At 43.8% G+C, this 26,448-nt stretch overlaps 3 protein-coding genes across 9 annotated transcripts in view; all 3 read right to left on the bottom strand.

Annotated features, from left to right (window-relative positions):
• eif3c (eukaryotic translation initiation factor 3, subunit C) overlaps positions 1-11,345 on the bottom strand; it is a 17,550-nt gene extending 6,205 nt beyond the window's left edge. For all 6 annotated transcript variants that reach the window (XM_031568119.2, XM_031568123.2, XM_031568131.2 and 3 more), the window contains exons 1-16: positions 11,193-11,345; positions 10,266-10,384; positions 10,111-10,176; positions 9,839-10,028; positions 9,456-9,581; positions 9,283-9,334; positions 8,854-8,981; positions 8,618-8,745; positions 7,856-8,018; positions 7,307-7,410; positions 6,980-7,121; positions 4,925-5,050; positions 4,516-4,609; positions 3,473-3,660; positions 2,495-2,719; positions 1-56 (exon numbers count right to left, since the gene is read on the bottom strand). The exon at positions 1-56 is cut by the window's left edge and continues 136 nt beyond it. In XM_031568119.2, coding sequence (XP_031423979.1) covers positions 1-56; positions 2,495-2,719; positions 3,473-3,660; positions 4,516-4,609; positions 4,925-5,050; positions 6,980-7,121; positions 7,307-7,410; positions 7,856-8,018; positions 8,618-8,745; positions 8,854-8,981; positions 9,283-9,334; positions 9,456-9,581; positions 9,839-10,028; positions 10,111-10,176; positions 10,266-10,366 — 1,889 coding nt within the window. In that variant the 5' untranslated portion in view covers positions 10,367-10,384; positions 11,193-11,345. The remainder of the gene's footprint in view (positions 57-2,494; positions 2,720-3,472; positions 3,661-4,515; positions 4,610-4,924; positions 5,051-6,979; positions 7,122-7,306; positions 7,411-7,855; positions 8,019-8,617; positions 8,746-8,853; positions 8,982-9,282; positions 9,335-9,455; positions 9,582-9,838; positions 10,029-10,110; positions 10,177-10,265; positions 10,385-11,192) is intronic.
• A 661-nt stretch (positions 11,346-12,006) lies between these two features.
• Positions 12,007-19,370, bottom strand: ppp4cb (protein phosphatase 4, catalytic subunit b). Of its 2 annotated transcripts, none has more exons than XM_012837720.3 (9): positions 19,210-19,370; positions 17,447-17,728; positions 16,993-17,044; positions 16,855-16,905; positions 16,018-16,119; positions 15,668-15,841; positions 14,580-14,706; positions 13,404-13,593; positions 12,007-13,122 (listed from the first exon to the last, which is right to left on the bottom strand). In XM_012837720.3, the coding sequence occupies exons 2-9, from the start codon at positions 17,542-17,544 to the stop codon at positions 12,993-12,995; spliced, it is 924 nt and encodes a 307-aa protein (XP_012693174.1). In that variant the 5' UTR covers positions 17,545-17,728; positions 19,210-19,370; the 3' UTR covers positions 12,007-12,992. The 2 variants fall into 2 exon arrangements, with proteins under 2 accessions (XP_012693174.1, XP_031424140.1); XM_031568280.2 differs by lacking the exon at positions 19,210-19,370 and adding an exon at positions 18,504-19,139.
• A 150-nt stretch (positions 19,371-19,520) lies between these two features.
• On the bottom strand, positions 19,521-26,244 carry si:ch211-136m16.8 (titin homolog). The gene is made up of 6 exons (XM_031568066.2): positions 25,733-26,244; positions 21,117-25,283; positions 20,751-20,964; positions 20,471-20,553; positions 20,280-20,377; positions 19,521-19,881 (listed from the first exon to the last, which is right to left on the bottom strand). Exons 1-6 carry the CDS (start codon positions 25,787-25,789, stop codon positions 19,818-19,820), a joined length of 4,683 nt encoding a protein of 1,560 aa, XP_031423926.1. The 5' UTR covers positions 25,790-26,244; the 3' UTR covers positions 19,521-19,817.
• Between the last annotated feature and the right edge of the window lie 204 nt (positions 26,245-26,448).

Genomic DNA, 26,448 nt, shown 5'->3' with positions numbered 1-26,448 from the left:
ATGCCCTGCCTGAAGGCACAGATGCCCAGCTGCACCATGGTTCTGTTGTACAGGATCTGAGATGGAGGACAAGAAGGGCGTTTTCCTCGATTAAATCAAATGAAAGGCATTCAGCGGACATCCGGTTAACTGTGTTTGTGTGTGTGTTTGTACGGTCCAAAGGTGTGTGCGTGTGTGTGTGTGTGTGTGTGAGTGAGTGTACATACTTACTTGCACAGGAGGGTCTATGTGCAAGATTTTATACTGCAGGTGTCAATGTTTGTGTACCTGCATAGGTGGTCCAGCATACTGGATGTTGTCCAGCAGGTGTGTGTGTGTGTACCTGCACAGGTAGGTGGGTGTGCTGGATGTTGTCCAGCAGGTGTGTGTGTGTACCTGCACAGGTGGGTCGGCGTGTGTGTGTGTGTGTGTGTACCTGCACAGATGGGTCAGCATTCTGAATGTTGTCCAGCAGGTGTGTGAGTGTTTATATCTGCACAGATGGGTCGGCATGCTTGATGTTGTCCAGCAGGTGTGTGTGTGTGTGTGTGTGTGTGTGTGTCAGGGCTCTACGCTAAGGTTTTCCCCAAGGAAAACATTTAGGAGCACACAAAGAAATTTAGGAGCACAGCGGGGTTTTTTTTATGCGGAAGTAAAGCATGTCATTTGTGACCTATAGTTCCAAACGTTCAACCCCATTCATGTTCAGTGTTTCCGAAGCAAGTTAGCTGGTAAATTGATCAAATTACTGCATTTGTTCATATTTCAACACTTTAGTGGACCTCTTATCAATTGTTATTAGTAGTATTTTATATAGCTAGCTTTACTTAAAGTTTATTGTAAGATATAGCTTGTTAGATTCTAAATGCAGTTAGAGTTAGACTGTAGGTCTGGACTGTAACGTAAGCAACACTTTCACTGTAGCTAGCTAGAGAGCACGTGTATCATAACCAGAAGTCTGTTGGTTTATAGTCTGTCAAATTAGTTCTAGTTATTGGTGTTCGTTGGCATACAAAGTTAGTCTTCTCTTATTAGCCTAGTTAGTACACCTGATTAGAGCTAGCAACAATTCATTGCAGATTAAGGGGTCCCCTATCTCAGTGTTAATTTTGGCAGCTATTTTAGATTTAGTCTGAAGACGAAAATGCATATTAGTTTTAGTCACATTTAGTCATTTTTATCCTTCGTACGGTGCAAACCCATGACATCGTTACGAGCGACGCGATATTCTAATCCCATGCATTTCAACGGGAGCCAATCCATTGTGATTTAGACCACCGTTTTGGGCGACGCGACCGATAAAAGTTGGAAAATGTTGAATCCTATGCAAATGAGGAGCGATTTTTCCCAGCAGCGGCCAATCAGATTGTTTGGTGTCGTACACTCTTGCTAGTATATGCCTACAGCTGAATTCCAATTAATTCAATGTAAATAATAATTTTAAGGCAATACTTAATGAACAGAATTATCATCCTCGTCTCTGACAGTTTGAAAATGCTATTTCCACACGCTACAACACGCCCACTCAAAGCGATGGAAGCGTATCGCGTCGCTGTCATGGGTTTGCACCGTTAGTTTTAGTCTAGTTTTCGTCGACGAAAACTGATTACATTTTAGTCTAGTTCTAGTCACATTTAAAAGTCCATATTATAGCCACATTAAACTCCTTTCCTTCCATTTTCAGGCCCAGGGACCCCCTGTGTTGTGTCTACAACTGCATAATAGTCAAGCTTGCAGTACTTAAATTGTGGATGCAATTAGTCTCTAAGATACAGATCTCACATAAATATTAATAAAGTATCAGACATAAACAGGATACAACACACCAGTAACCAATTGATATTGTGTGTTAATATACCGAAAATGTCAGTAAATCGAGGTGGTGCTGCTGTCTGTCCCGTCGAAACCCATTCAAACAGGTTGCCAGCAGTGGGTTTTTTGCGAGCTACTTATACCAAGTGATCACATGTCGGCCAGATCGTCGTAGCTCTCTATTTATATGGCTCTGGCCCATTGGTTGGGAATCGTCGCTCTCATTTGCATGAAGTTAAGCGCGTCATCATGCTATCTTCACATCCTGCAGTCGCGACCCCGTCACTTGTTTCCATATGAAATGTATGGTATGCTTTACTTCTTCGCGCAGTTGTTCGGTGTATTGACAACAGCCCGTCACTTGCGCACTGTGCTCGTAAATTATTTTTCAAGTTCGCACATACCTATTTTTAGGCACAAATGCGAGTGAAATACTCGCACTGTAGAGCCCTGTGTGTGTGTGTGTGTACCTGCACAGGTGGTTCGATGTGCTGGATGTTGTCCTGCAGGTGTGTGTGTGTGTGTGTGTGTGTGTGTGTACCTGCACAGGTGGGTCGGCGTGCTGGCTGTTGTCCTGCAGGTGTGTGTGTGTGTGTGTGTGTGTGTGTGTGTGTGTGTGTGTGTGTGTGTACCTGCACAGGTGGGTCGGCGTGCTGGATGTTGTCCTGCAGAGGTGTGTGTGTGTGTGTGTGTGTGTGTGTACCTGCACAGGTGGGTCGGCGTGCTGGATGTTGTCCTGCAGGTGACTCATGAGCATGAGGTCGCGGGCCTGGTACCAGCGGGAGTGCAGGGCGTGGTGGTAGATGTGGCAGAGGATGGCGCAGGTTCTGATGCGGTCGGTGCGGTCCTTGGAATAGATGAATTTGCACAGGCGGTCCATGATGATGGCGCTGTCCTCCCCCTCACTCTCCTCCTGGTCCTGCTCAGACTTCGCAAACACACAGAGGCATTCTGGGTAAACAAACTACAGGATGACAGAAGGTCCACGATCCAGGAGTTTCTGGCCACCTACAAATCACACTGAATTCTTATTGTTCCCAAACACTGAACTCCTTCGCTTTTCTTAACGTCTCATGGGAATGTGAGCTTAGAGAGAATACATTTTTTATTTTTATATATATATATGCCGTACTCCTTCATTAATGCAGTAACCACACTACAGTACCCTGGACAAATATTTGTGGTTTTTATTTATATATATATATAAATAAAAACCACAAATATTTGTCCAGGGTACTGTAGTGTGGTTACTGCATTAATGAAGGAGTACGGCGCATATATATATATATATAAAAAAAATAAAAATGTATATAAATGTATGTATATGTATGTATATAAAACCACAAATATTTGTCCAGGGTACTGTAGTGTGGTTACTGCATTAATGAAGGAGTACGGTCACAAAGCACATTCCATCTTAATGGGACAAAAGACCTTCTTCTGGATCCGGCTGGCTGCACAGACCCTGTGACTTTACCATTACTTCACACAGAAGAAGGAGAGTTCAGTGGCCCACAGCCACAGGAACCTTTACCACATTAACATCATGGGACGAGCGTTCATCATTAGGAGTTACATATACAAGCCAGACTCTTTATCCATTCATCATTGTCATTCATAGTAAATGTTTCAAAGAACGTCGAATGTTGGGTGCCAAAGGTGAAAGGTCGTAGGTAGTTACCTTGCTCTCTCCCTGCAGGCCCAGGCTGCGGCGGTGGGCCTTGTAGTCGAACTTGTAGTAGGTGTGCATGATGCGGCGCAGGTACACGCGACACACCTCCTCCGTGCTGCCCTTCGCCTCCAGGTATGCCAGGAGGCGGTCGATGATGGAACACACACGCGCTTCGTCCTTCAGGTTGTCCACGTACTCTACAACACACACACACACACGCTGTATAAGTACAAGTGGCAACATTCTCATGCCTTTTCACGCCCGTCACCAATATGTTAGAATATGTTAGATTCTACTGATGACTATGTATTAAGCTATGCAACCAACTTCTACACTGAGATATTCAACGTGAGAAACATGGATGGTTCAAACCCTATTCAATACTGGCTAATAAATCTGCTTCATCGGTCTGAATAAATGAAGACTATGACTGGTTAATCTGAGTGTATAACTGGGTTCATCTGGCAGGTAATCAGACGGGTTAATCTGAGTGTATAACTGGGTTCATCTGGCAGGAGATAAGACTGGTTAATCTGAGTGTATAACTGGGTTCATCTGGTTAATCTGAGTGTATAACTGGGTTCATCTGGTTAATCTGAGTGTATAACTGGGTTCATCTGGCAGGAGATCAGACTGGTTAATCTGAGTGTATAACTGGGTTCATCTGGTTAATCTGAGTGTATCATCATCATCATCATTGTTTATTCAGGGAGAAATTGACTGAGCACAGGGCTCTTTTGCAGCAATGCCCTGATTGAGGCTACATAGTACAGAAGAACAATACATAAACAAACCATAACAAAACGAAACAGACAAAATAAATAAAAAAACACATTAAACAACTCAGAAATTAAGTATAAAAAATAAATAAATAAAATAACATAAAGTAAAAAAATTAAATCAGAGAATCATTTAATCATTTGTATAACTGGGTTCATCTGGCAGGAGATCAGACTGGTTAATCTGAGTGTATCTGGGTTCATCTGGTTAATCTGAGTGTATAACTGGGTTCATCTGGCAGGAGATCAGACTGGTTAATCTGATGTAAATACCTTGGGAGTGGGGGTCTGTGTTCTGCATGATCTTGGTGAACTCCTCGTCCATCCTCTCCACCAGAGTTAGAATACAGCCTCGCACTCTAAAGGGCTAGGGTACGTACACACACACACACACACACACAAACACACACACGGGATAGAGGGTAACGGAGACACAACAATGAGATGGAGAACTCATCATAACATAAGACAGTCGGTCTAGTGCTATTCTAGCACAATAAATGAATAACAGCAATGCCATGTTGATCAATGAGCAAACCCACATGCCCACGGGGCAATGCCATGTTGATCAATGAGCAAACCCACATGCCCACGGGGCAATGCCATGTTGATCAATGAGCCAACACACACGCCACGGGGCTCCACTATGGGGCGTGATGGTTTGGTGGGGGTGAGGAGTTACCTGGTCTGACACAGAGAGCATCTCACTATCCTCAGCGATGTTCTCTCCGATGAAGATGTTGTTGTTGTCAAACAAGATGTCCAGCAACTCAACAATGCAGTCCAGGCACTTCTTCCACATGTCAGGCTAAATAAGAGAAAGATATATATTCAATAACAAAAAAAAACACAGAAGTCACATTAATCGATTCATCTATCGACTATTTTTTCGATTAATCGACTAATCTAATGATTATTTCCCATAGCAAATTAAAATAATGACTCAAAATGTTGGAATTTGAACTTCAAATGTATTTATGTAACAAGTTAATACAAATGTAATCATTATAATAAATACGTTAAATAGTAATACAAATTAAAGTGCAAATATGCTTTTAAAAGTAAAGAGAAAGTGCAAATAAAGTTTAAAAAGTAACTTAAAATAGTAGGGGTGGGAATCTCTTGGCACCTCACGATTCGATTCCGATTCAGAGGTCAACGATTCGATTCTAAACCGATTATCGATTCTAAACCGATTATCGATTCTAAACCGATTATCGATGCATGTCGATTTTTAAAACATTTGAGTTTGCTACTCAGCCTCAAATCACTTCCTACTTTGTGTTTGATCAATCAGCAGATGAATTACTTTCTCTATTTTTTTATTAGAGAAAAAGCTTTTCCTTGTCACAATTATGACTTTCAATGAACAATGCAATAATCGATGCAGCTTGCATTTCAACACAAAATTAAAAAATTAAAAAAATCGATTATTTCTGAATCGAAACAGAATCGTTGTAGAGAGAATCGAGAGAAATCGAAGAATTGATTTTTTTCCCCACCCCTACAAAATAGCAATCAAGCCTCTGCAAGTGCAAAATAACTCAAGAATAACTGGAGTGTCAAGTGACATTCAAATTCAACATATGAAATATTTTTTTCCCACAATCTTTTGTTTGAAGAATGCTAAATTGAGGAGGTTAACTATTCAGAACGAACGAAAAGACCGGCTACTCTGATAATTCACTGATTTACTACATTGCACTGAAATAGCGTTAGCAAGCATCCTCCATGAGACGTTCTGTTTTCCAACATGTAAGCGTAAACCTTACGATAAGTTATACATATATGTCTATGATAATTGCTGCTAGACGCTCACTGTTCTTGTGCTCCCACAGTTCATTCTCTTTGCAATACTGAAAATGAATCTAAACTATCGAAATAGTGCTTCTTTAACAACTAATAATTGACCATCATTGAGAAAAATGACAACTTTTCTATTAGCCATATGCAGCAGCTACTAAAGCTAGCTTTGTTTATTGTTTCCATGGTAACAGGAGCCGTATCAGAATAATTCGCTTTTCTGTGAAGGTACGAGAACGGAGGGCAAAGAAAACGCTGCATGGTCTTGGTCATGCATAATTCAAATTGTGTACAAAAATGTGTATATTTGAATGTGTATATTTCACTGCTATAAAAATATAGAAAGCAGGTGTTTGATGGTTGTTTACATTTGTCTTCTCTGTCAGTAATTTGATTTGTATGCTAGGCTATATGCAGATTCTGTTCCATTTTTCTCAATGACGGTCAATTATTAGTAGTTAAAGAAGCACTATTTTGATAGTATAGATTTCTTTTCAGTATTTCAAAGTGAATGAGCTGTGGGAGCGTCTAGTGAATGAACAGTGAGCGTATAGCAGCAATTATCATAGACATATACTGTACATGTATGTAAATGTCTATATGTATATGTCTATGGCGATTATAGCCTAACTATCTAAATTCTAAGTAACATGCACTTCCTATAGTGCATTGCAATGCCGAATGAAAATTATCGGTAGCTCTGAATCTTTTCATAATATATAACGCGTCGACAATTATTCACAATCGACATCGTCGATTTTGTCGACTAATTGTTGCAGCTCTAGTGTGTAGGCGGGGAGGGGGGGGAGCTCTCTGCCTACCTTCATAAAGGCAGCTAGATTGTGTGCGCGCGCTCTCTGCTTAACTTCATGAAGGCACCCACATTGATGTGTGTGTGTGTGTGTGTGTGTGTGTGTGTGCGCTCTCTGCCTACCTTCATGAAGGCAGCCAGATTGGGGTTGTAGTCGTAGAGGGAGGCGATGATGTTGAACCTGATCTTGACCAAGATGCCCTCGCCCAGATTATTCTCTGCAGCGATGGCAGACAGGGCCTCGAGCAGCTCGATCTGGGCCGACCTGGGAGGAGAGGAACGAGAGGGTCACGTGTCCCTATCGGGCTCTTCTGACGACAAAGGGACAACAACCATTACCACTGTTGCATCATTTGCACACGCACGCACACACACACACGCACGCACACACACACACACACGCACGTACGCACACAAACACACACACGCGCACGCACACACACACCTTACCGGTCTGTGCCCTTTTTGCCCCTGGCCTGCAGGATCTCAGTGAGCTTCTTGACCACCACAGCTGTGTTAATCTCTGTGCCCTTAGCAAACATCTTGGGCTTCTCCTGCAGGATCACACACACACACACACACACACACGCAATGAAAGGAAATGATGGGTTAGGAGTTTCAAAGACATTTCCAACTAAACTGTATCATTGGCATCAACAGCAGAGCTCTTTAGTGCTAAGAAAACGTGCAGTCGTTTACTGTGATGTGTTGCCTTTTAAGGACAGAAAACGTGCAGTCGTTTACTGTGATGTGTTGCCTTTTAAGGACAGAAAACGTGCAGTCGTTTACTGTGATGTGTTGCCTTTTAAGGACCGAAAAAAACGTGTTTTTACTCCATTTATGCGATTAAAAGCTGCCTCTGATTGTGGCGGTTGCTTCTAAATAAGCTTAGAAGGACACTTGTTCTGTTCCCCATCCCTACTCCATCTTCTTGACCCCATCCCTACTCCATCTTCTTGACCCCAGCTGAGGGCCCTCCACACCGCACTCCCCCCTCACCTTGACCAGAGGCACGCCTCCTTTGACCTTCTCCCAGCCTTCTCCCTCATCTTGCGCCTCCTCGCCCTCCTCTTCCTCAGCCCGCTCCACCTTCTGCTTGGGCTTCCTGCGCGCCTCCTTCTCCTTCCTGCGGTCAGAGCCCTGCCGGTCGCCCCCCTCCGTCCTGAGAGAGAGAGAGAGAGAGAGAGAGAGAGAGAGAGAGAGAGAGAGAGAGAGAGAGAGAGAGAGTGTGTATGTGTAAGAGCACTAGCAGACGAGCAATAGAAAGTCAAAGAAAGTAACACTATGTATTCAGCTAGAGGCGCAACTTAGACACACACACCCCCCAAACTGCAGTTTGACAGGACGACTAAAAATACAGGACTACACATGAACATGTACAGGCGCACACGAAAGATTACAGTGAGGGAGAGACAGGAGTTTCCCCTCAAGTACAACAACACAACACTCATCCAGCACGCATGTTCACCCACACACCCCCAACTCACTTCTTGAGGAAGACCTGGGCCAGTGAGGCAGCGCACAGACACCCACACACACCCCCAACTCACTTCTTGAGGAAGACCTGGGCCAGTGAGGCAGCGCACACACACACACACACACACACCCACCCCAACTCACTTCTTGAGGAAGACCTGGGCCAGTGAGGCAGCGCGCACACACACACACACACCCCTACTCACTTCTTGAGGAAGACCTGGGCCAGTGAGGCAGGGCACACACACACACACACACACACTCCCACACACCCCCCCAACTCACTTCTTGAGGAAGACCTGGGCCAGTGAGGCAGCGTTGGCGTCGCCCTCTTCACTCTCGCTGCCGCTCTCCACCGTGTCTGAGCCCCAGTCTTCATCATCCTCGCCATCACTGCTGGACGACTCCTCACCCTGTCACACACACACAGCCCGTCTGAGTGGGCCTCTACTGCACAGAGTGTAACGTGGAGGAGACTCAGTACCGATCTGGGGTGCCGACTGTTCTTAAGAGAGACTCACCGGTGCCCCCTTGAGGAACTGGCTGGCATCGGGCACAGGCTCAGCGGGAGGTTTCTTCTTCATGAAGCTCTTAGCAGTGACCTCCTCTCCTCCATCTTCATCATCATCATCACTGTCAGAGGAGGAACCTGCAGCCACAACACACAGCAAGCACACACACACACACCCAACTCAATGGCAGAGTTTCACTAAAACACATACACCAACATCGACCCGGAACCTCGGCATCCATATTAAACGTCCCAGTGTAGAGGTTCGGCCAAAAAACACACAGGGTTGTCTACAGTGACATCTTTCTGTATGCAAAACTCAAATAGTCAGGGGATGAGGGCTTTTTTTTCTGCAAATACAGGAAACACTTTTCACATGAAACTCTCTTCCCTTTAGGGGACAAAACTGTCTGAGCAAAATGACTTCAGCTCAACCTACCGGACTCGGCTTCATCCTTCTCCTCCTCTTCCTCGGCGGACTGGTCGGGGTTCTGTGGAAATGCAGGCGAGTTTTAGAACAGAATGAAAACCGGACTGAAGTATATCTGAGTATCTAGAGTTCAAGGTGAGGCACAGAAATAAACAAACAAAGAGTTACTATGACAGCGGTACCTCCTTGTAGTTGCCGATCTCGGACTCGTAGTCGCGGTTGTACTTGCGGATCTTCTGCCTCAGGGTGCTCAGGGCTTTGGCGTTGTTCTTGTTCATCTTCTTCTTGCCCTCCTTGTCCTCCCATAGCTGAGGGACACATGATCAGGGGTCAACCACTCACTCAGTCACTGATCATATGTGTGTATATTAATAATAATAATAATAATAATATTAATAATACCAAGGACAATGAAAAGTTTACTGGCTGCAGCACTGCTGTTTGGTGGGTCACTTTAACTGTGGCTGTATGTGTGCTCCCTGATTGAGAGTGTGTGTATTCTGGCCCTGCCGATGTAGGTGACCAAAATCATGTGTGTGTAGGTGCGTGTGTGTACGTATGATACCTGGTTGAGGTAGTCCTCCAGATCAGCTAGCAGGCGGATGTAGAACTTGGGTACGCCCTCCTTGTCCACTATATTTTTGCTCTTGACAAACGCTCGACACAACTGCTCAAACTCCTCCAGACATTTGGAAATGTCTTTGATCTTCATGGCGTTGCGGATGGTCTTGATCAAATTGGTGAGCTCCTCAAACCTGGACATTCAAAACACATTCAGGTCTAAGTTAGTGCCAGTTCCGCTGGGATGCTGCGGTCATCTTGTGAATGTTTACTAACCTCTTGTCCTTGGCACTGCGCACCACCCTCTTCGTGTCCTCCTCATCGTCGCTGAACAACAGGGCCCTTCCGGAGAAAAACACATACAAATACTGAAATGTCCATAAGGATAAAAGATTTTCAAAGTTATATTTTTTAAAAAGACAAATACTGACTGCTTGGTATAAGTAGTCCCGGTTGTTTTGGGGGTGATCTCATCGGCGGATGACGACTCCTCCGACTCAGAGTCGGATCCAGTTGCGAAGAAACGGGACATCCCAGTAGCAAGTTACCGCTGAAAAAATTCGATTGGAGACTATTAGAGTATCGTACATGTACGTTATCTAACAATATCATGTAGTCACGCTTTCCTTTCACTCTGTACAATAGGGTCAGACCCTTTCCTGTATCTGGAAACACTATGTGTGAATATGTTCTCCCTATGTGTATGTATATGTGATTTATGTATGTATGTCGGTGAGGTGTATGTGTATATATATATATATATATATGTATATATATATATGTATAAGCTACTGGATGACCTAAATTTCCCTCAGGATTAATAAAGTATCCATCTATCTATCTATCTATCATCTATCTACTGACCTGAATGAACGTTAGAGTAAGGACGATTATATAACTTACGCCGGCCGTAGTGCAGACCAGGTATCAAGTAACACTAACGTTACATTTTAATTTCATAGCCTGAACATGGGCATTCGAAGCGAACTCGCTTGCTACAAAAAATGTGCTTGCACATAACTTTGTACTGGCTAATCACACTAGCATAGCTAACGTAAATGTTGACGAACTCCGGATGCTGGCTACGCATACGAACGTCAAAAAGTGATTATAACGCAGCCAAAGTGATATATGACTGAGTAAAAGTGATAGAATTCCACTGGAAAGTATACTTCGATGCTGTCGTGACTGCCTTCTAGCCATTTCCATGTGGCTAACCAGATGGCAGAAAGCACCGCTCAACGGGCCCGGCATCGGCTAACCAGCTGGTCAGGTCAGTTAGCTAACCCACTGCGCTATCACAAAGGATTATCAACGGAATTTCATAATGTAGGTTATGTACCCATAGCTTGTCTCACCTGTTATCGAGTGAGCAATCGTATTCCGTGAAGTGTGTACTGATTGCGATGAGATTTAAGATCCAGGATTGCTTTTTGTCAGCACAAACGACGGCGTGCGTCTGCCACTTTGTTCACTTCCGGAGAGAAAGGAAATGGATGATCGCGCGAGTAATGCTAGGGGCTTGATGTCTTCATTGTACCTGCCCTGCCATCCAGTGGACGGAGTGTGAATTGTCATTTGTTACTTATTTACAATATGCATTTTCGCTACTTCAGCAGAGGATCACACTTCTCAATCGAAGTTACTGAACTTAATTGGTCAATTGCTTTGTATCCCCTAATGCTAATTAGAGCATACATTGCAAGACAGTATTTCTTTCTATCCCCGAAATTCATGTTTATGTTACCGGTTCAGCAACAATAAATCAAGGCTCTGTATTTACACCTTTTATTTTCGCTAGAACGAAGGGAAAATATTCCCGATGACAGCCAAAGGGCAACCAGAAATGGGAGTGATGTTTCTATTGAGCACGGCAGATTTATAAAACTCTTCTGGAATTTACACTCAGCATATGGACAGATTTGTGCATCAGGTGCACAACTGACCAATACTTCTTAGGGTTGAGCAACTTCACGTTGAAAGGTTGCTTAAATGCTTTAAATGACTACGGTAAATTCATTTATCCATCTGGTTGTACAATGTCTAATCATAAACTCTCATAGACGACACCTTCCACATCGCTTGTGAAAGATGTGCAATGCTTGCTTGATGGGACTATGGAAATGGAATATATGGGTACACATAATGACCACACATGTGCAGACACAGGTAAACTTTATACAAAAGTACAGTTTTATTGTCACAAATAATTAATAATAAAAATCAAGAATTCCTAGAGAGAGAACAGTCAAAGGGAAAGCACGTTTCAGAAAGAATGCAGTTTGGTTTGCGCGACACCAGTCGTTTGAGAGTCGCGTCTCTCAGACGAGAAGAAGCGCAGCGTGTATATGTGTGTGTGGTCCATTGGTACACTAAGTCTTGCAGCAGTCAGGTCATAGCTTTTCCACTCTGATCTGGACCTTTACACAAATAACGGAGCTCAGAGCAGCTGACGCTGGAACGGTTCCAGCCCTGACCCAGCCCCACGAGGACCAGGGCCCGATCCGTGCCACAGTCAGCCAGCGTCTGGGAAAGAGAGACAGACTGAAACACAAAACCTATGAAAACTAATCCAATCAACCCCCTCTCTTTTACAAAAGAAAGGGAAGAGAGAAAAAAAAAAGAAAGAAAAAATAAGATGCATGTAATGCAAACGACCCACTCCAACTATCCCAGCAAACACCCAATGGCTGGAAAGTGACTCATTCCTTCTTTTCATCTCCTTTCTCTCTCTGCGTTTCCCTCACTCCCTAGTACTCTTCACATTAATTAGAAACTCTACTGCTACAGCATAGAAAGGGGGTTATGGGGGAGGAAGTACAGCAGTGGGTAATGTGTGTGTGTGTGTGTGTGTGAGAGAGAGGGGTGAAAACTGAAGTCCAGGAGTTTTGTGTGGGTACGGAGGTGAAGGTGTGCAGAAGTTTGAGTCTTTACAAAAGAAATCCTTCAGGGGCAGGTAGAAAAAAAAAAAGATCAGAGGGTAATGAGCAAGAGAACACTTTAAAAAAACAAACAAAAAAAAAAAACAAGAGAAGAAATCAACATTAAGACAGCAGGGTAGGGCAGAGGGAGGGGAGGAGTGGAGGAAGATAGAAATACAAGTTGGTGCGGAGGATGGCATCTCCTGCTAAGCATCTTTTGCTTCCTAGGTCACGTGGTCACAGGAAGTAATCAGCCACAGGCTTTTTGGAGGGGATGCCACGGGTCTCCTGTGGTGCCGCCTCAAAGATAATGAACTCTTTCTGCAGGTGCTCGTCCAGTTCTAAAATGGCTGCCACATTACCACACCTGAGACAGAGAAAAAAACAAGGCCACCTATTAGCTTTCAGACAGATACAAAGTTAGCTAATCAGCTTCAAGAGGCACCTGTTGCCTCGCAACCCCATCCAAAACAATAACACACATTCTAAACGCACATTAATTCTAAACAGCAGTTTAAGTAGACTAAAATCACATGCACCTTCAGCAGTAGTTAGCTACTGACCACACACACACACACACACACACACACCTATAGCAGTAGTTAGATGCTGACCACACAGTGAACACACACACACACACACACTCACCTATAGCAGTAGTTAGGTGCTGACCACACCGTGAGGACAGTCTCATTGAAATGCCACTTGTATCCCTCCATGACCAGCTGATGCGCTCGACAGATCATGTCAATGTCATTAGCAGCGTTAAACTGGGCCACCACGTCGCTGCCAAACAGGTAGCCGGCACCTCGCGGACTCACACCCCAGCCAGTAGTGTCTGATGAAGGAGACCGAAGACAAGACAAACATTGGCGATAGGTGAAAATTCACCCTAGTTACCTCAGGACTCCAGAGCTGCATATAAGTATATTTATTAGACAAACAACAATTGCAATCGGGCTCACCCCCAGCACAAGGCTGAAAGTGAAGCCATGATAAACACATCGCACAAGGTTTATATAGACAGAAGTTGAGCGTTCAACAGGGATAACCACGTGGTGGATTTCTGACGCTCGAGGCAAGGATGGAAGTTTTGCACAAGATTGGAAGAAGCACAGTTCGTCCCTTCTTATCACTTCTGGTCTAAACATGCTCTTGTACATATGCAGACTAAGTGGCACCTAATAATCTTAGTTACACACACGCAGAAACACAGAAAAGCCATGTTCCTGCTTACATAAGTACATGATTCATATAAGGTAATTAATAATACAAGGCACTTGATTATTATATTCTTAAATCAATAACAGTGTTTGGAAATTATCTCCATCAATTGGAACATGTGCTCACATTTGTTCCCTGTTGAAGGCAGGCACACATGCACAGATAGACCTCAGGTGGTGCTCAAGCACCTGCCCTTTTAGCATGGAGCTCTTTTTGCATCTATTTGAAATTTTATATTTGAAACTAAATATTTGAATATGGTCACCCTACTTAAGATCTCTTTACATATCTCTCTAAATATGGAAAGCAGCCACATGGCATCTCATAACTCATTCCTATTGAATCGGAATCAAATAGTTAGTTTGTGAATCGGAATTGGATCAAATCTGTGCCTAAACCCAGTCCTAGTGATTTGTCCAAGATGTGAACAATTATAAGGATAATAAAACAGATGTTCCTGCAATGTTGACAATAACAAGTATTCATCAAGTTCAGCATAAAAGCATATATTGTTTATATACATCTATATATGCATACATAAACAACATGAATCTTATATCAGGACCCTAACAACTACAGGTGCCGGCTTACGGCGCTCACCTTCAGGATCGGACCAGAGGAGGTCGCACATGGGGCCGTCGTGGGGCACTTCCTGTTTCCTGTCGATGGTTCTGATCTGGTCCAGCGTCTGTATGGAGGGGGAGAGGCCGCCGTGCACACAGAAGATCTGCACACACACACACACACACACACACACACACACACACACACACACACACACACACACACACACAGCGAGCTCACAGTTAGTACGACACAGAGAGTTTCCTGCGTGGTCAAGGGTGACCATCTCAATGATATCTGTGTGCCTTGTGTCCCTACTAGAGGTGGTAGGGGAACAAATGGATACCGTGGCGCTAAGTAGAACAATATTTATTTAATATTTTATTTTATTTTGATACACATCTATTCTGGTAACATTGCTTCTGAAGTTCAAAAAATGGACCTCCATCCATCTCTTGTGACACAGTGGATATTAAAAAAAAAGATTTACCCTGCCAAGATGACTGCAGAGACTCCCAGTATAGGAAATATAATATATATGGGAGAAATAAGGTCACAATGCATCACAGAATTGAACTACTTATTTTAACGTAAAATGTGAACATTTTTAATAATATGTCATATCATGATGGTATCGTATCATCGCCTATGTGGCAATTCCCATCCCTAGTTGCCACATACTTGGTGTACTATGAAACGCTCCATGTGGACTATTCCCATTAAATAAGATTTTCAAATGTGCATTTTTACAATGCACACGCACACTAACACTTCCTTGATCAGCCAGGAAATAACCAGTTACTATTTTAGAAGCTTTAAAACCACAATGAGTCAGACAATGACCACAAGAAGCACTCTAGAACATGCAGATATAGCAGTACTGAAGACCAAAGAGGCATCACAAGACAGTGCATGACTAAGTGTGCATTGTACAAATGCACCTAAAGGAACTAAATATGGATGCAATTGTTCCGGTGATCTTAAACAAATTAGATAGTCAATCACCCCCCTTAGCTTAAACTGATGTACACACACTATTTGACTTCAGACATTACATTTAAAGTAACATTCGACAGAGGCACATGGAAAAGGCCTGAGACTGTGAGACGGAAGCCTGCACCCACCTTTCCGTCGATAATGGCGGAGAGGGACAGGTAGTCGAAGATCTCTGTGCAGTACCTCCACACCGTCACGGAGCCATACTTTCTGAGACACTCATCGTAGAAACCATACACCTGTGTGATCTGCCGCGATTCGTGGTTGCCGCGAATAAGCGTGATTCTGTCAGGGTAGCGCACCTGAGGAAGAACGAGAACAACAGAGAACAAGTCAAACAGTGTGTGTGAGTCAGGCTGCTGTAAACACACAGTCAGGACATGCTTCAGGTGCCTCCTGAGGCAAAACACAACACACCAGGACTATACATATGAACACATGTGAGATCTTATCACATACTCGAAGAGATCAGTGTTACCTTAAGAGCCAAAAGCAGCAGAAATGTCTCTACACTGTAGAACCCTCTGTCCACAAAATCGCCCATGAAGAGGTAGTTAGTCTCCGGAACGTCACCACCCACCTGCGGAGGGAACCGGGAGAACATGAGATCAGGCGGAACATGAGTCCAGGGCCTGCAGCACATCTTAAGGTAACCAGGGCTGATTCACCGAAGAATCTTCTCTTCTCGAGCAGTGTTCATTTTACCCCACTTGACACGACCTCTTCTGCTGGTGTTTACCGAATAAATAGTATCTGATTCATCAGCTAAACTGAAGTTGTTCAGTATACTTTAAAATTATAACCAATTTAAGATTGACGAGAAATGTAACTGATGAATATGAATGTGCCTTCATGGCTGCCTCATTTGTGTTAGTCATGAAGTACAGGAGTTTTTCCCCGTGATAGCAGGGCCATCAACACTCAAACTAAATGAATGGGTTATTTTTTAACAGTCTCTAGTAAACACAAATGATTCTTTGACACATATTATTTGATTAAACAAGAACCATTTCACTACATCACTACGTAAAGAGGGGAGAAGAGAGAGAGAATTCTCAATGACACTGACTGGCATTAACACACTACCCTAAAATCTACCTGCAAACCTAAACTTCTATATTCTTCAAATCAACAACAAACACCTTTATTTTACATTGACTTAATAACGTTATCATTTCAAAAAAGCACGAGGTTCAGTGTTTGATCATTCTGCATCAAAAGTGCAGCGTGGGCACACCTTTCAAGGTTTCATCCTTGACTAAAGCCGGTAAGAATGTGCTGATCTGCAGCTTTAAATGAATGACAACACACTTACTCTAAACAACTCCTTCAGGTCGTAGAACTGTCCATGGATATCACCACATACCTGTGCATAGAGAATGATACTGTTATCCTTAAATACAGGAGAATAAAATGAGCAAACCTGAAGGCACACCAAAGTATTTGTACTTACCGTCACGGGAGAATCTACTCTCTGTACGTTGCTCTCCTCCACAAGAATTTCTCTGGGATGGGAACAAATTTCACACAAATCAGATTTGAAGGTGTAGAACCGTTTGCTCAGTTCAAAATAATGACATACCACATAAATGTGAGCACACATCTTAAAACACACCAAAAACAATGACATTTACATTTAGTCATTTGGCAGACGCTTTTATCCAAAGCGACTTACAATGTATACACATTTTACATTTACACTGATGGCACACTGCACATCAGGAGCAATTAGGGGTTCAGTGTCTTGCTCAAGGACGCTTCGACAGGGAATCGAACTAGCAACCTTCTGATTACTAAACCACTTATTTACCTCCTGTACCACTGTCGCCCCATGACTTAGGACATATTCTCTGTATCAACACAGGCCATAAAGATAGGTTGTTAATTTGCTTGTTGTTGTTGTTTACCTGGCTTTGGCACATAGCGCTTTGACCTCATTCTCTTTGATGAGCTCACATCTCCTCAGCTGGTCGATCTGTCTGTCCAGATCGCTGATGTCACCCATGGCCAATCGCACAAACAAGAGAGACGAAACAGCGGGAGAGCGAGAACACCCAGCCGTACCCCAATCACGTCACACTGGTAATCAGTATGGCAGACAGACAACCACTGTTTCTGCCTCACGCACAGACTCTCACGTAAACACACAGACAAGAGAAAGAGAGGGGCCAGGATATGTAGCAAGAGATCTGTAGACAGAAATAATTAACCTGTTTTAGTTCATACAATGCAGACAGACAAACTGTCAAGCCTACTGTGACAAACTGAAAATGCAACATCTCTCTTTACATTCAAAAAATGGGCCCCTTGTGGTAGAGGATTAGTATGACAAGATCACTTCTACGCCACAATCCATTAAACGACAGAGCAAACTACAGTGCGTGGTGTGAAATATTATCATTGAAATCTGTTATGACTTAAGTAAAACAAAAATGACGGTCAAGTTTAAATAATCGTTTTAAAATGGCCAACAACCAAAGTCCATCTAAGCAACCGCGCTAAGTTCACGTTAGCTTCATGACTGAGGCCGCCTTGTCAGGCTGGCTAGTAGCACCAGTCGACTTTGAAGCAAACTGACAAAAACCAACAGATATTTGAAAGAAACTGTATAACGTAATTAATCTGATCTGTACTTGCTTCTTTATACAGCTTAAATATCCATACAGCGGCCCTCCCGGCTACGGTTCACTCTTCGGCTAAAGCATTCGCGAGGTAACAGTTAACGTTTACACAAACTGTATACACATAGCTAGGCTACACAGACTGGAGATTCATATTTCCATGGCTCGCTCACTGCTTCCTTGACCAGCTTGCTACGTTAGTCAACTTTAGCCCCTTGAAAGCGGCTATATGCGACTTCAGAACAAGTGGTAACAAAAGTACAATATAGCCACCAAAATCACTATCCAAGGAAATTGATAAGCTAACATTAGCATGCATTTGATATCGCTATAGCTTGCTAACCTTTCGCTGCGAATCCACTTCACCTAAGGTTAGCCAACTTCTTCAAAATGTTTCGATGAAGCTCAAATAACGATAAGGTTTCCCTAAGATAGCGCGCGTACATCTATTGTTATAGCTAAAATTGGCGTAACGTTAACTAATTTACAAAACTGAACTGATATTCGACTTCATAAATCTCTCAACCTGTTTAACGACGAACTCCACTCAGATAAGTACCGTGAACTGCTATCGTTAGCTTAACCTAAAGTTACACAAGTTGGAGCATGCCGGCATGCAACATCAATGGGTACAGGCACTGCTAACTGGCACAATTACAAGTCGCAAGCAAAAAAACAAGTCAGCTGGTACACTTTCAAACAACACATGACTAACAGTGAATGTGAACTAGATCGCATTCCAACTAATCGTTCTCGAGCTAAATATTTCTGCCTTCTAGCTATCCAGTTAGCTTATCAGTGACATAACGGCATCATGTTGGTCAATCTACTTGGCCTCGGGTAAACGCTAGCGTAGCTATCCCTTGCTTTAGCATGCTAGCTAGTAACACCGTAGATAATAGGTTGGACTTCGGCTAACGGTAACTAGCCAACAAGCTAGTAAGTTAGCCAGCTAACGTAACGTTAGCAAAAAAAAAAAGTCGACTTTCGTCGTATTTATTAACATCGATGAATCAGCTATAACAACATCCAGTTGTGTGGTACTTTACCTCGATTATATATGCGGTGTAAATATCTAAATTCTAATGTAGGGGCAGTTTCATTCGTTGTCGTTTTTCTTCTTTCTCCCGGTATTCCTTTTTTTCTTACCCCACCTCAATCACCGGTGTCTGGTGGCGTACTAGCGCCTCCCTTTCCGAAAACCCACTGACGTCGTGCAGAACATACTGCGCAGCCGCCCACATACGGGAGGATGTCCCATGGTAACGTTATTTCAGAAACAAATTATTGTATATATTGTATATTATGAGCAGCTAAAGTTTATGAGTAGTAAAATACATAAGTCAAGGGGACATTTTTATTTTATTTCACATTATTTATTTAAAGTTCGCTTTACAGTTCTTCCCAGCTTATAAAGTTCAGTTCATAGTTGAATATGTATAATCATGGATTCCACCAATTTGCAACCATTTAGCACTTATAATGTATATATGATTCATTGGAATTAAAAGCCATGAAATCACTCATGAAAACAATACACAGCTTATCAGTATATAACTGATGATGACCAATAGATTGCCCGAGTGAAAACCACTCAGCAACAACCTGACATTAAGTTAAACTTCAGTGTAATTAGTTCCAGCCATTGGTCATCCTCTTATTCTTTGGGAGTCTTCTTAAGTTTGCCCTTCAGCTCAGCCATCATGAAAGGGTTCCCCATCCTACAAACAAACAGACAGATTTTATAAACAGGCTGGCAGGTCTTTACAGTATCTCTTGCGAAGGCAAGTAGCATATCTGCATGTTTTTCAGTGATTTCAGTTCATCTTTGTCTCACAATGTGTGCAGTCGAGCCTGTAAAGCAAAACAGATTAAATGACCTATTAAAAGAAAAACAATGTTTGTGCAACCTGCATTGTGAGAAGCACAGTAGCCTACCACTAGCCTAAAACCTTCAGCTGCAGGCAGGCATGTTAGAAAGAGGTCCTTCTGTCTGCACATCAGCACCAAGAAATGAGGTTTACACACAGCTCTGCTCCCACTAGCCTCCATTACAGTGATGCACACTGAATAAGATATCTGGAAACTACCAAAAACCAGCAGTGCTGTGTTTCAGTACCCTACGGCATGCTTTGGCGGCGTCCACTTGGGTTTGCTCTGTGTCTGAACCTCTTCGGCTGCATCCTCTGTCCGCCTCTGTTCTGTTTCAGATGTCTGCTAAGAGAGAGGAACAGCAGCATTGACACTGAGCTTTAAGACACTGAACACAAGGCAGATATACATACAGTGTGAAGACAGAGTGTTAAGCACCAGTGCTGGGGAGCCTTCTGACTTCTTTTCTTCTTTTGCCTCTTGATTTGTTTTTCTCAACACAGGAAACCCAGCTCCTAGTCCTGGTAGGAACAGTAACACAATCATGTGAATCATCAAAGTCATCTAAAAAACATTCACCAAATGGAACCTTGAAAAATTCTTCTATAGGGACAAGCCAAGTGAACATTCCTTTTTTTTCCTGTTTAAATGTGTGTTTTTTTCTTTGTAAATGTGTTTTGCAATGTGTGTGTTTTTTTTCCTTTTCTCTTTTACTCACCGGGCAGTTTGACCCCCATTACCCCGAGACCTCCCAGTGGGACTCCGAACATGGGAACCTTTTTGCCGGGGTGGCCTGGGGGGGCCTCTGCCGCTCTGGGCGTGGGTTCCAGAGAGGGCAGATTCAGGAGGGTGCGCGGGTCTTTGGGAGGTCGGACCAGGGGGTTTTTCACCGCTATGCGAGACTTCTGGACTGAGAAGTCCAAAGAGGACACCTGGATGTAGGAAAAGAGGAGATAAACAATGGTCAAACACACAATTTATCCAAACATGACAATGAAATCAACAAAATGTACAACTGTAAAGCTATAAATATAACAAATATGACTACAGAATTGAACCAAAAAGAGAGTGAAATAGTATTTACCTGCAGTCTGAAGTCCCCTGCTGATAATTCCTCCAGAGGCTGTGTGTGGTCTGGCTCATCTGCGAGTGCCTCTTCCTCTGTTGTGACATTTTCAAATTTTCTTTTCAACACTGACCTCCCATCCAGTTTGGTTGTTTCTTCGCTCTCTGCCTTCATGGTTGCCATGTGTTGAACATCTGGTTTACCATTTAATTCTGCCATGTCTTCTTCTTCTGGTAAAGCCTCTTGTATGTCGTCCTCCATATGATCCTGTTCTGCTACTGGCATCCGAGCTCTTCCCTCTTGCGCTGTTTCAAACTCTATTTCTCCAGTCATGTCTGTTACGATCTCCATCACTGATTCAGATTCATTTTCTACCTTGTCTTCCAGTACTTCACTTTTATTTTCTGCCGGTTCCCATATCAAGTTCATTTTTGCAGCATTCTCTCTGTGCTGTTCGTCCTCATCACTACTGATGGATCCCGTTTCACACAACCCCCCGGATTCAGTCTTGCCGGTGCCTTCAAGTATCTTCTCATCACATTCGCTCTCAGACTCTGGGTTAATGCTCTGTGGAGCTTGTGGCTCCACAACTGACTCCTTCAGTGCTTTTTGTTCCATGGAGCACTCAGACAGCTCTGGGGGTTCTCCTGTGTCTGCCTCTGGTGGAAGGATCTGTTGGTCTGACCACAGTGTGTTGGTATCTGCCTCTGGTGTAAGGATCTGTTGGTCTGACCACAGTGTGTTGGTGTCTGCCTCTGGTGTAAGGATGTGTTGGTCTGACAACAGTGTGTTGGTATCTGCCTCTGGTGTAAGGATCTGTTGGTCTGACCACGGTGTGTTGGTGTCTGCCTCTGGTGTAAGGATCTGTTGGTCTGACCACAGTGTGTTGGTGTCTGCCTCTGGTGTAAGGATGTGTTGGTCTGACCACAGTGTGTTGGTATCTGCCTCTGGTGTAAGGATCTGTTGGTCTGACCACGGTGTGTTGGTGTCTGCCTCTGGTGTAAGGATCTGTTGGTCTGACCACAGTGTGTTGGTGTCTGCTTGTCTCTGAGGGGCCTCAGATGTTGCTTCTTCTCCTTTGATCACCTCCTGTCCCAGGCGCAGTGATCCGTCTGACACGGCATTAGTCTCTGAAGAGTGAAAGTCCGACTCCGACTCCATCCCTGCGATCCCCTTTACTAAAGTGCTTTCAGTCCCATTCCCTTCTTTTTGTGGTGCGCCTTTATTAGGGTCTGTCTTCTCCGATAAAGCACTGGAACCTTCTGTTTGCTTTAATAATTTGTCATCCTCCCCTTCCACATCCTCCTGAGACATCGGCGCTGTGTTCTCTGAGTCGGGCTGTGGTTGCGGGTCAATCTCCATCCCGGTCTCTGGGGCTGTGGTTCCGCTGGCCTCCACCATGTCTTTCTCCGGTTCTTTTATTTGTTCCTCTGTTACCTCAATACATTTAGCCTCAGAATCCATATTACCACTTATTAATTTACTATTGTCCATCGACACATCGACACGTTCTGAACCCATCACCACATCACCATATAGTTTACTTTCGGACTCCATCCTTTGCTTTTCATCTGTGAATATTGTGGTGGTCAATCCCTTGATCTCCAATTCCCTGCCTTCATCTGATGAATTTGATTGATTAGATAATTGCCTCTTCATCTTGTGCTCTGCTTCCTCCTGCAGTCTGTGTTTTGATTCAGACTCTGGCATAGACTCAGACGTCTCTGAAAGATTGTGTTCCCTTTCTGAATCTGAATTTTCTGGAGTTATGTCTTCAGGTGCATCACGTGGCATGACCATTCCAGAGGTCTCCTTCACAAACCCAGGGTCAGCCATGATGCCGTCACGATTATTACGGAGGATGTCAGGTGTGTGATCATGTTCAGTGTGACCTGATCCTGCAGCTATTCCGGATTCCAGAGATTCCATCTGTGATTCCCTTAGCATGTCTAACTCTGAGTCTTCGGGTTTGCTGGCTACGCTAATAACTTCTTCTGTGGTTGTTGTGTCTGCATCCTCCATCTGGAGTAAAGCGTCTGTCCCTGCCTCAATATACTCTTCCTCTGTGGTTGTTGCGTCTGCATCCTCCCTCAGCAGTGAGGCCTCTGTCCCTGCCTCCATAGACTCCAACTCTGGTATCTCTGCATGGTACAGTAATGCATCACTGGCCTCTGTGATCGAGGATGTGAAGTCTTCATTGAAATCATTGTCGCCTTCTTCTTCAGAGTTTGACTTGGAATCCCATCCTCCGTGTGCTTCCTGGACCTCCGTGTCATCGGGTTTAATGGAGACCCCCTCATCTTCTGATTCCTCTGCAGGTCTCAAGTCTTCAAACTCATCTTTGTGTTCCTCCTCCGCCTCCTCGCTAAATGGTTCTGCTTTCCGTGGTCTCTGTTCCTCCACGCTGTGGTCAATGGCAATATTAGTAACCTCACTTGCGCCATCCATGGTTTCCTGTGCATTTGCGCTCATTTCCTGTGTGTACTGTCCAACCATCAGCAGGTCCTCTTCACACATCTCTGAAATGGCTAGAGTCGTGTCTGTCACAATGACTGGTTCTGCTGCCAGTGGAGAATCCTGTAGCATTACTGCTGCGTCGTCTCTCCATGTGCTCTCTTCCTTCTCTCCATCTCCATAGTCTTCCTCTTCCTCAGAGCTGTTCTCTTCCTGTTCTTCACACATATGTTTGGCAGGAATAGTTTCTTCCGTGTCATCTTCTTCTTTGATTTGGCCTTGTAGTGGCTCTACTTCAAGTCTATTTTGGTCATTTGCACAAACTAATTCCTGTTCTATCATCTCCTCCTCATCCTGGTCCCCTGCTTTTTGGTCATCATCTTCAGTGACCTGGCCTTCTAACCCTAGTTCCTCTAGATCTCTTTGATTATCTTCATCAGCTAATTCCTTCCCAGCCTCCTCTGATGTTTCACATAGATGTTTATCATCAGCAGGAACCTCAGTCCTTTGGCCTCCTGATCTCTCTGCTTCCTCTTGTAGCCCACCTTCACACTCTTCATTTTCAGATGCCTCTGCATCTTCTTCCACCTCTTTGTAATACCATACAGTCATTGGTTGTTCAACAGATTGAGGCGAAATCAGCTCCTGATCTTCCCTCAGGCTATTGTGTACGCTGTCTACTTGATCTAGAGAGGTGAAGTTGGCCACAGATACCTCTGCATAGTTTTCACCATCCACTTCCTGTGTTTTTACCACCTCATCTACACATTCAACCGATGACGTCACTGCCACCTCCTCCTGTCCACGGCTTAATGTGTGTATTTCCTCTTCGTGGTCTGTGAAGGTGGCGATGGGCAGTGGTTTGTCTTGGTCTTTAAGGGTGGCATCAGTCACTGCCACTTCCTGGTGGGTAGGGCTGGCGTTTGACAGTGGTGCGCTTAGCTCAGTGAGGGTGACATTGAACACTACTGCGTCTTCTTCTGTATGGGTGCCAATGGTCTGAGGTGCTCCTGCATCATCCCCAGAATCTAATTTCTGCTCCATCATCATCATCATCATCATCTCCTCCTCCTGTGAGTCTTCCCGGCCTCTGACAACACTGTGCACTCCCTCAGAGTCACGGAGCTCACTTCCTCCCTCAATCCTAGAATCCCCCGCCGCAGAGTCGCCACTCATCACTAAACCTTTGGCCTTGGTTCTCAATGTTTCATCCACCTTTTCCATCAGTGTGCCAAGCTTGCTGTCACTTCCAGTGGCATGCTCTGTTGGGCTCAAGGTGATGTCCAGGGTCTCTCTGTGACGATCCTCACTTCCGGTGGCATGCTGGATGTGCTTCTTCTCGTGTTCCCCACTCTCAGCAGCAATGTCTTGCTTACGATCATCTTGCTTATGAAAACTCACTTGTTCCGGTTCCTCACCCTCCAGACCTCTCTCTGCGTCACTAGTTTTGGAGTAATGCACGCTGTAAACATTTGTTTCCTCGTCATGACAACCAGTGGCACCCTCCTGCTTCTGCCACTTGACTGTGGGTACGTGGCTGCGCACCTCTGTGAGCATGGGTGACCCCACAGCTATCTCAGTCTCTGTCGTTCCCCGCTCAGGATGCTCTTCCTCACACTTCTGGCTGACTGTCTCTACGGCAACATCATCTTCGTGACCAGGGAGGCTATTGGGGCTTTCTGCGTCAGCTTCTGTTCTCAGAAATCTGACCACAGAGGTCGTGATGTAGGCCTGGGTGTGAGTAATGGAGATGGTGTGAGTGAAGAGAGAAGTGAGACGGAGAAGTCACTTTAAACCTGAGCTCATAAAAATACTGACGCAGATAAGCTTGATTAAACTCAAACAAAGAAACACAATGCCTCAATAATAGGAGCAGAAGAAAAGATTTGATGATGTGACACTCCTGCCTTATATCAAAACAACTTACATATACTTAGCAGTTTGTGAATATATTGTACATAAATAATGGAACATGTCAATCTGCAGAAACCATATGATTTAATGACTGATAACAGCCTTGCCTTAGAACAAAATAACCTAAACAGATCTATACTTGGCAGTTTGTTTATTGTGCAGAAATACTGTAACATGAATGTACAGATGATAACAATCTCAGACATTAAGAAAAAACTGTCCTCCTCTGTATTCATACTAATGAACAAAAAATACAGCTTACTCACCCACGCTGCCCAAAAAGTTCTTGTAACACGGGGAAAGAGACTGTCATCTTGGTCCATAGCTGTCTTCTCAGTTCTCTTAGATGTTTTAAAAGTGTTCGAAAATGTTACATATCCACGCTGACATCTACTAGAAATTAGGCTACGAGTTTACTGCAGCCACAGGGAACGTTAGGCCACCTATCTAGTCGGTCTGATTCCTGCCTGCTAAGAATTACGAGTGCAGTCATATCATTGTGTCAGTGTCACTGCAGCTGATACTTCGTCTAGTTCCTCATGTTAATATGTCCGGTGTTTAAGAGGAACAGTCAAATGCGGTTCACCGCGGCAATGTTTACTCTAAAACGTAACCAACGAAAAAAGCTGCATGACGTGTGTCATGTTCATGTCTAATACAATTTACTGAGATACTTATGGACTACAGCTGCTGTTGAAATATGTGCACTGAAAGCTGTATATTCACATTAGCCTACTTGTGTTGAAATCTGTACATTGAAAGCTGTATATTAACATTAACCCACCTGTGTTGGCGTCTTCTCGTTTTTCACTTTTCAAAATGGTCTAATCGCGAATTGCAGTTGCTTTCCAACTTGTTCGTTATGTTCGCATAAACTTCTCATATTTTTGTTATTTGACTGTTCGCTAGGGTAGCCTCCTCCTTGATACTGGATGGAGTGGCCGAGAGTCGGAAAAAGTTGCAATCTTGTGATTTAGTTATA

The sequence above is a fragment of the Clupea harengus genome, chromosome 1, assembly GCF_900700415.2.
Source record: "Clupea harengus chromosome 1, Ch_v2.0.2, whole genome shotgun sequence".
Classification (NCBI taxonomy): domain Eukaryota; kingdom Metazoa; phylum Chordata; class Actinopteri; order Clupeiformes; family Clupeidae; genus Clupea; species Clupea harengus.
This window is presented reverse-complemented; position numbering and strand designations above follow the sequence as displayed.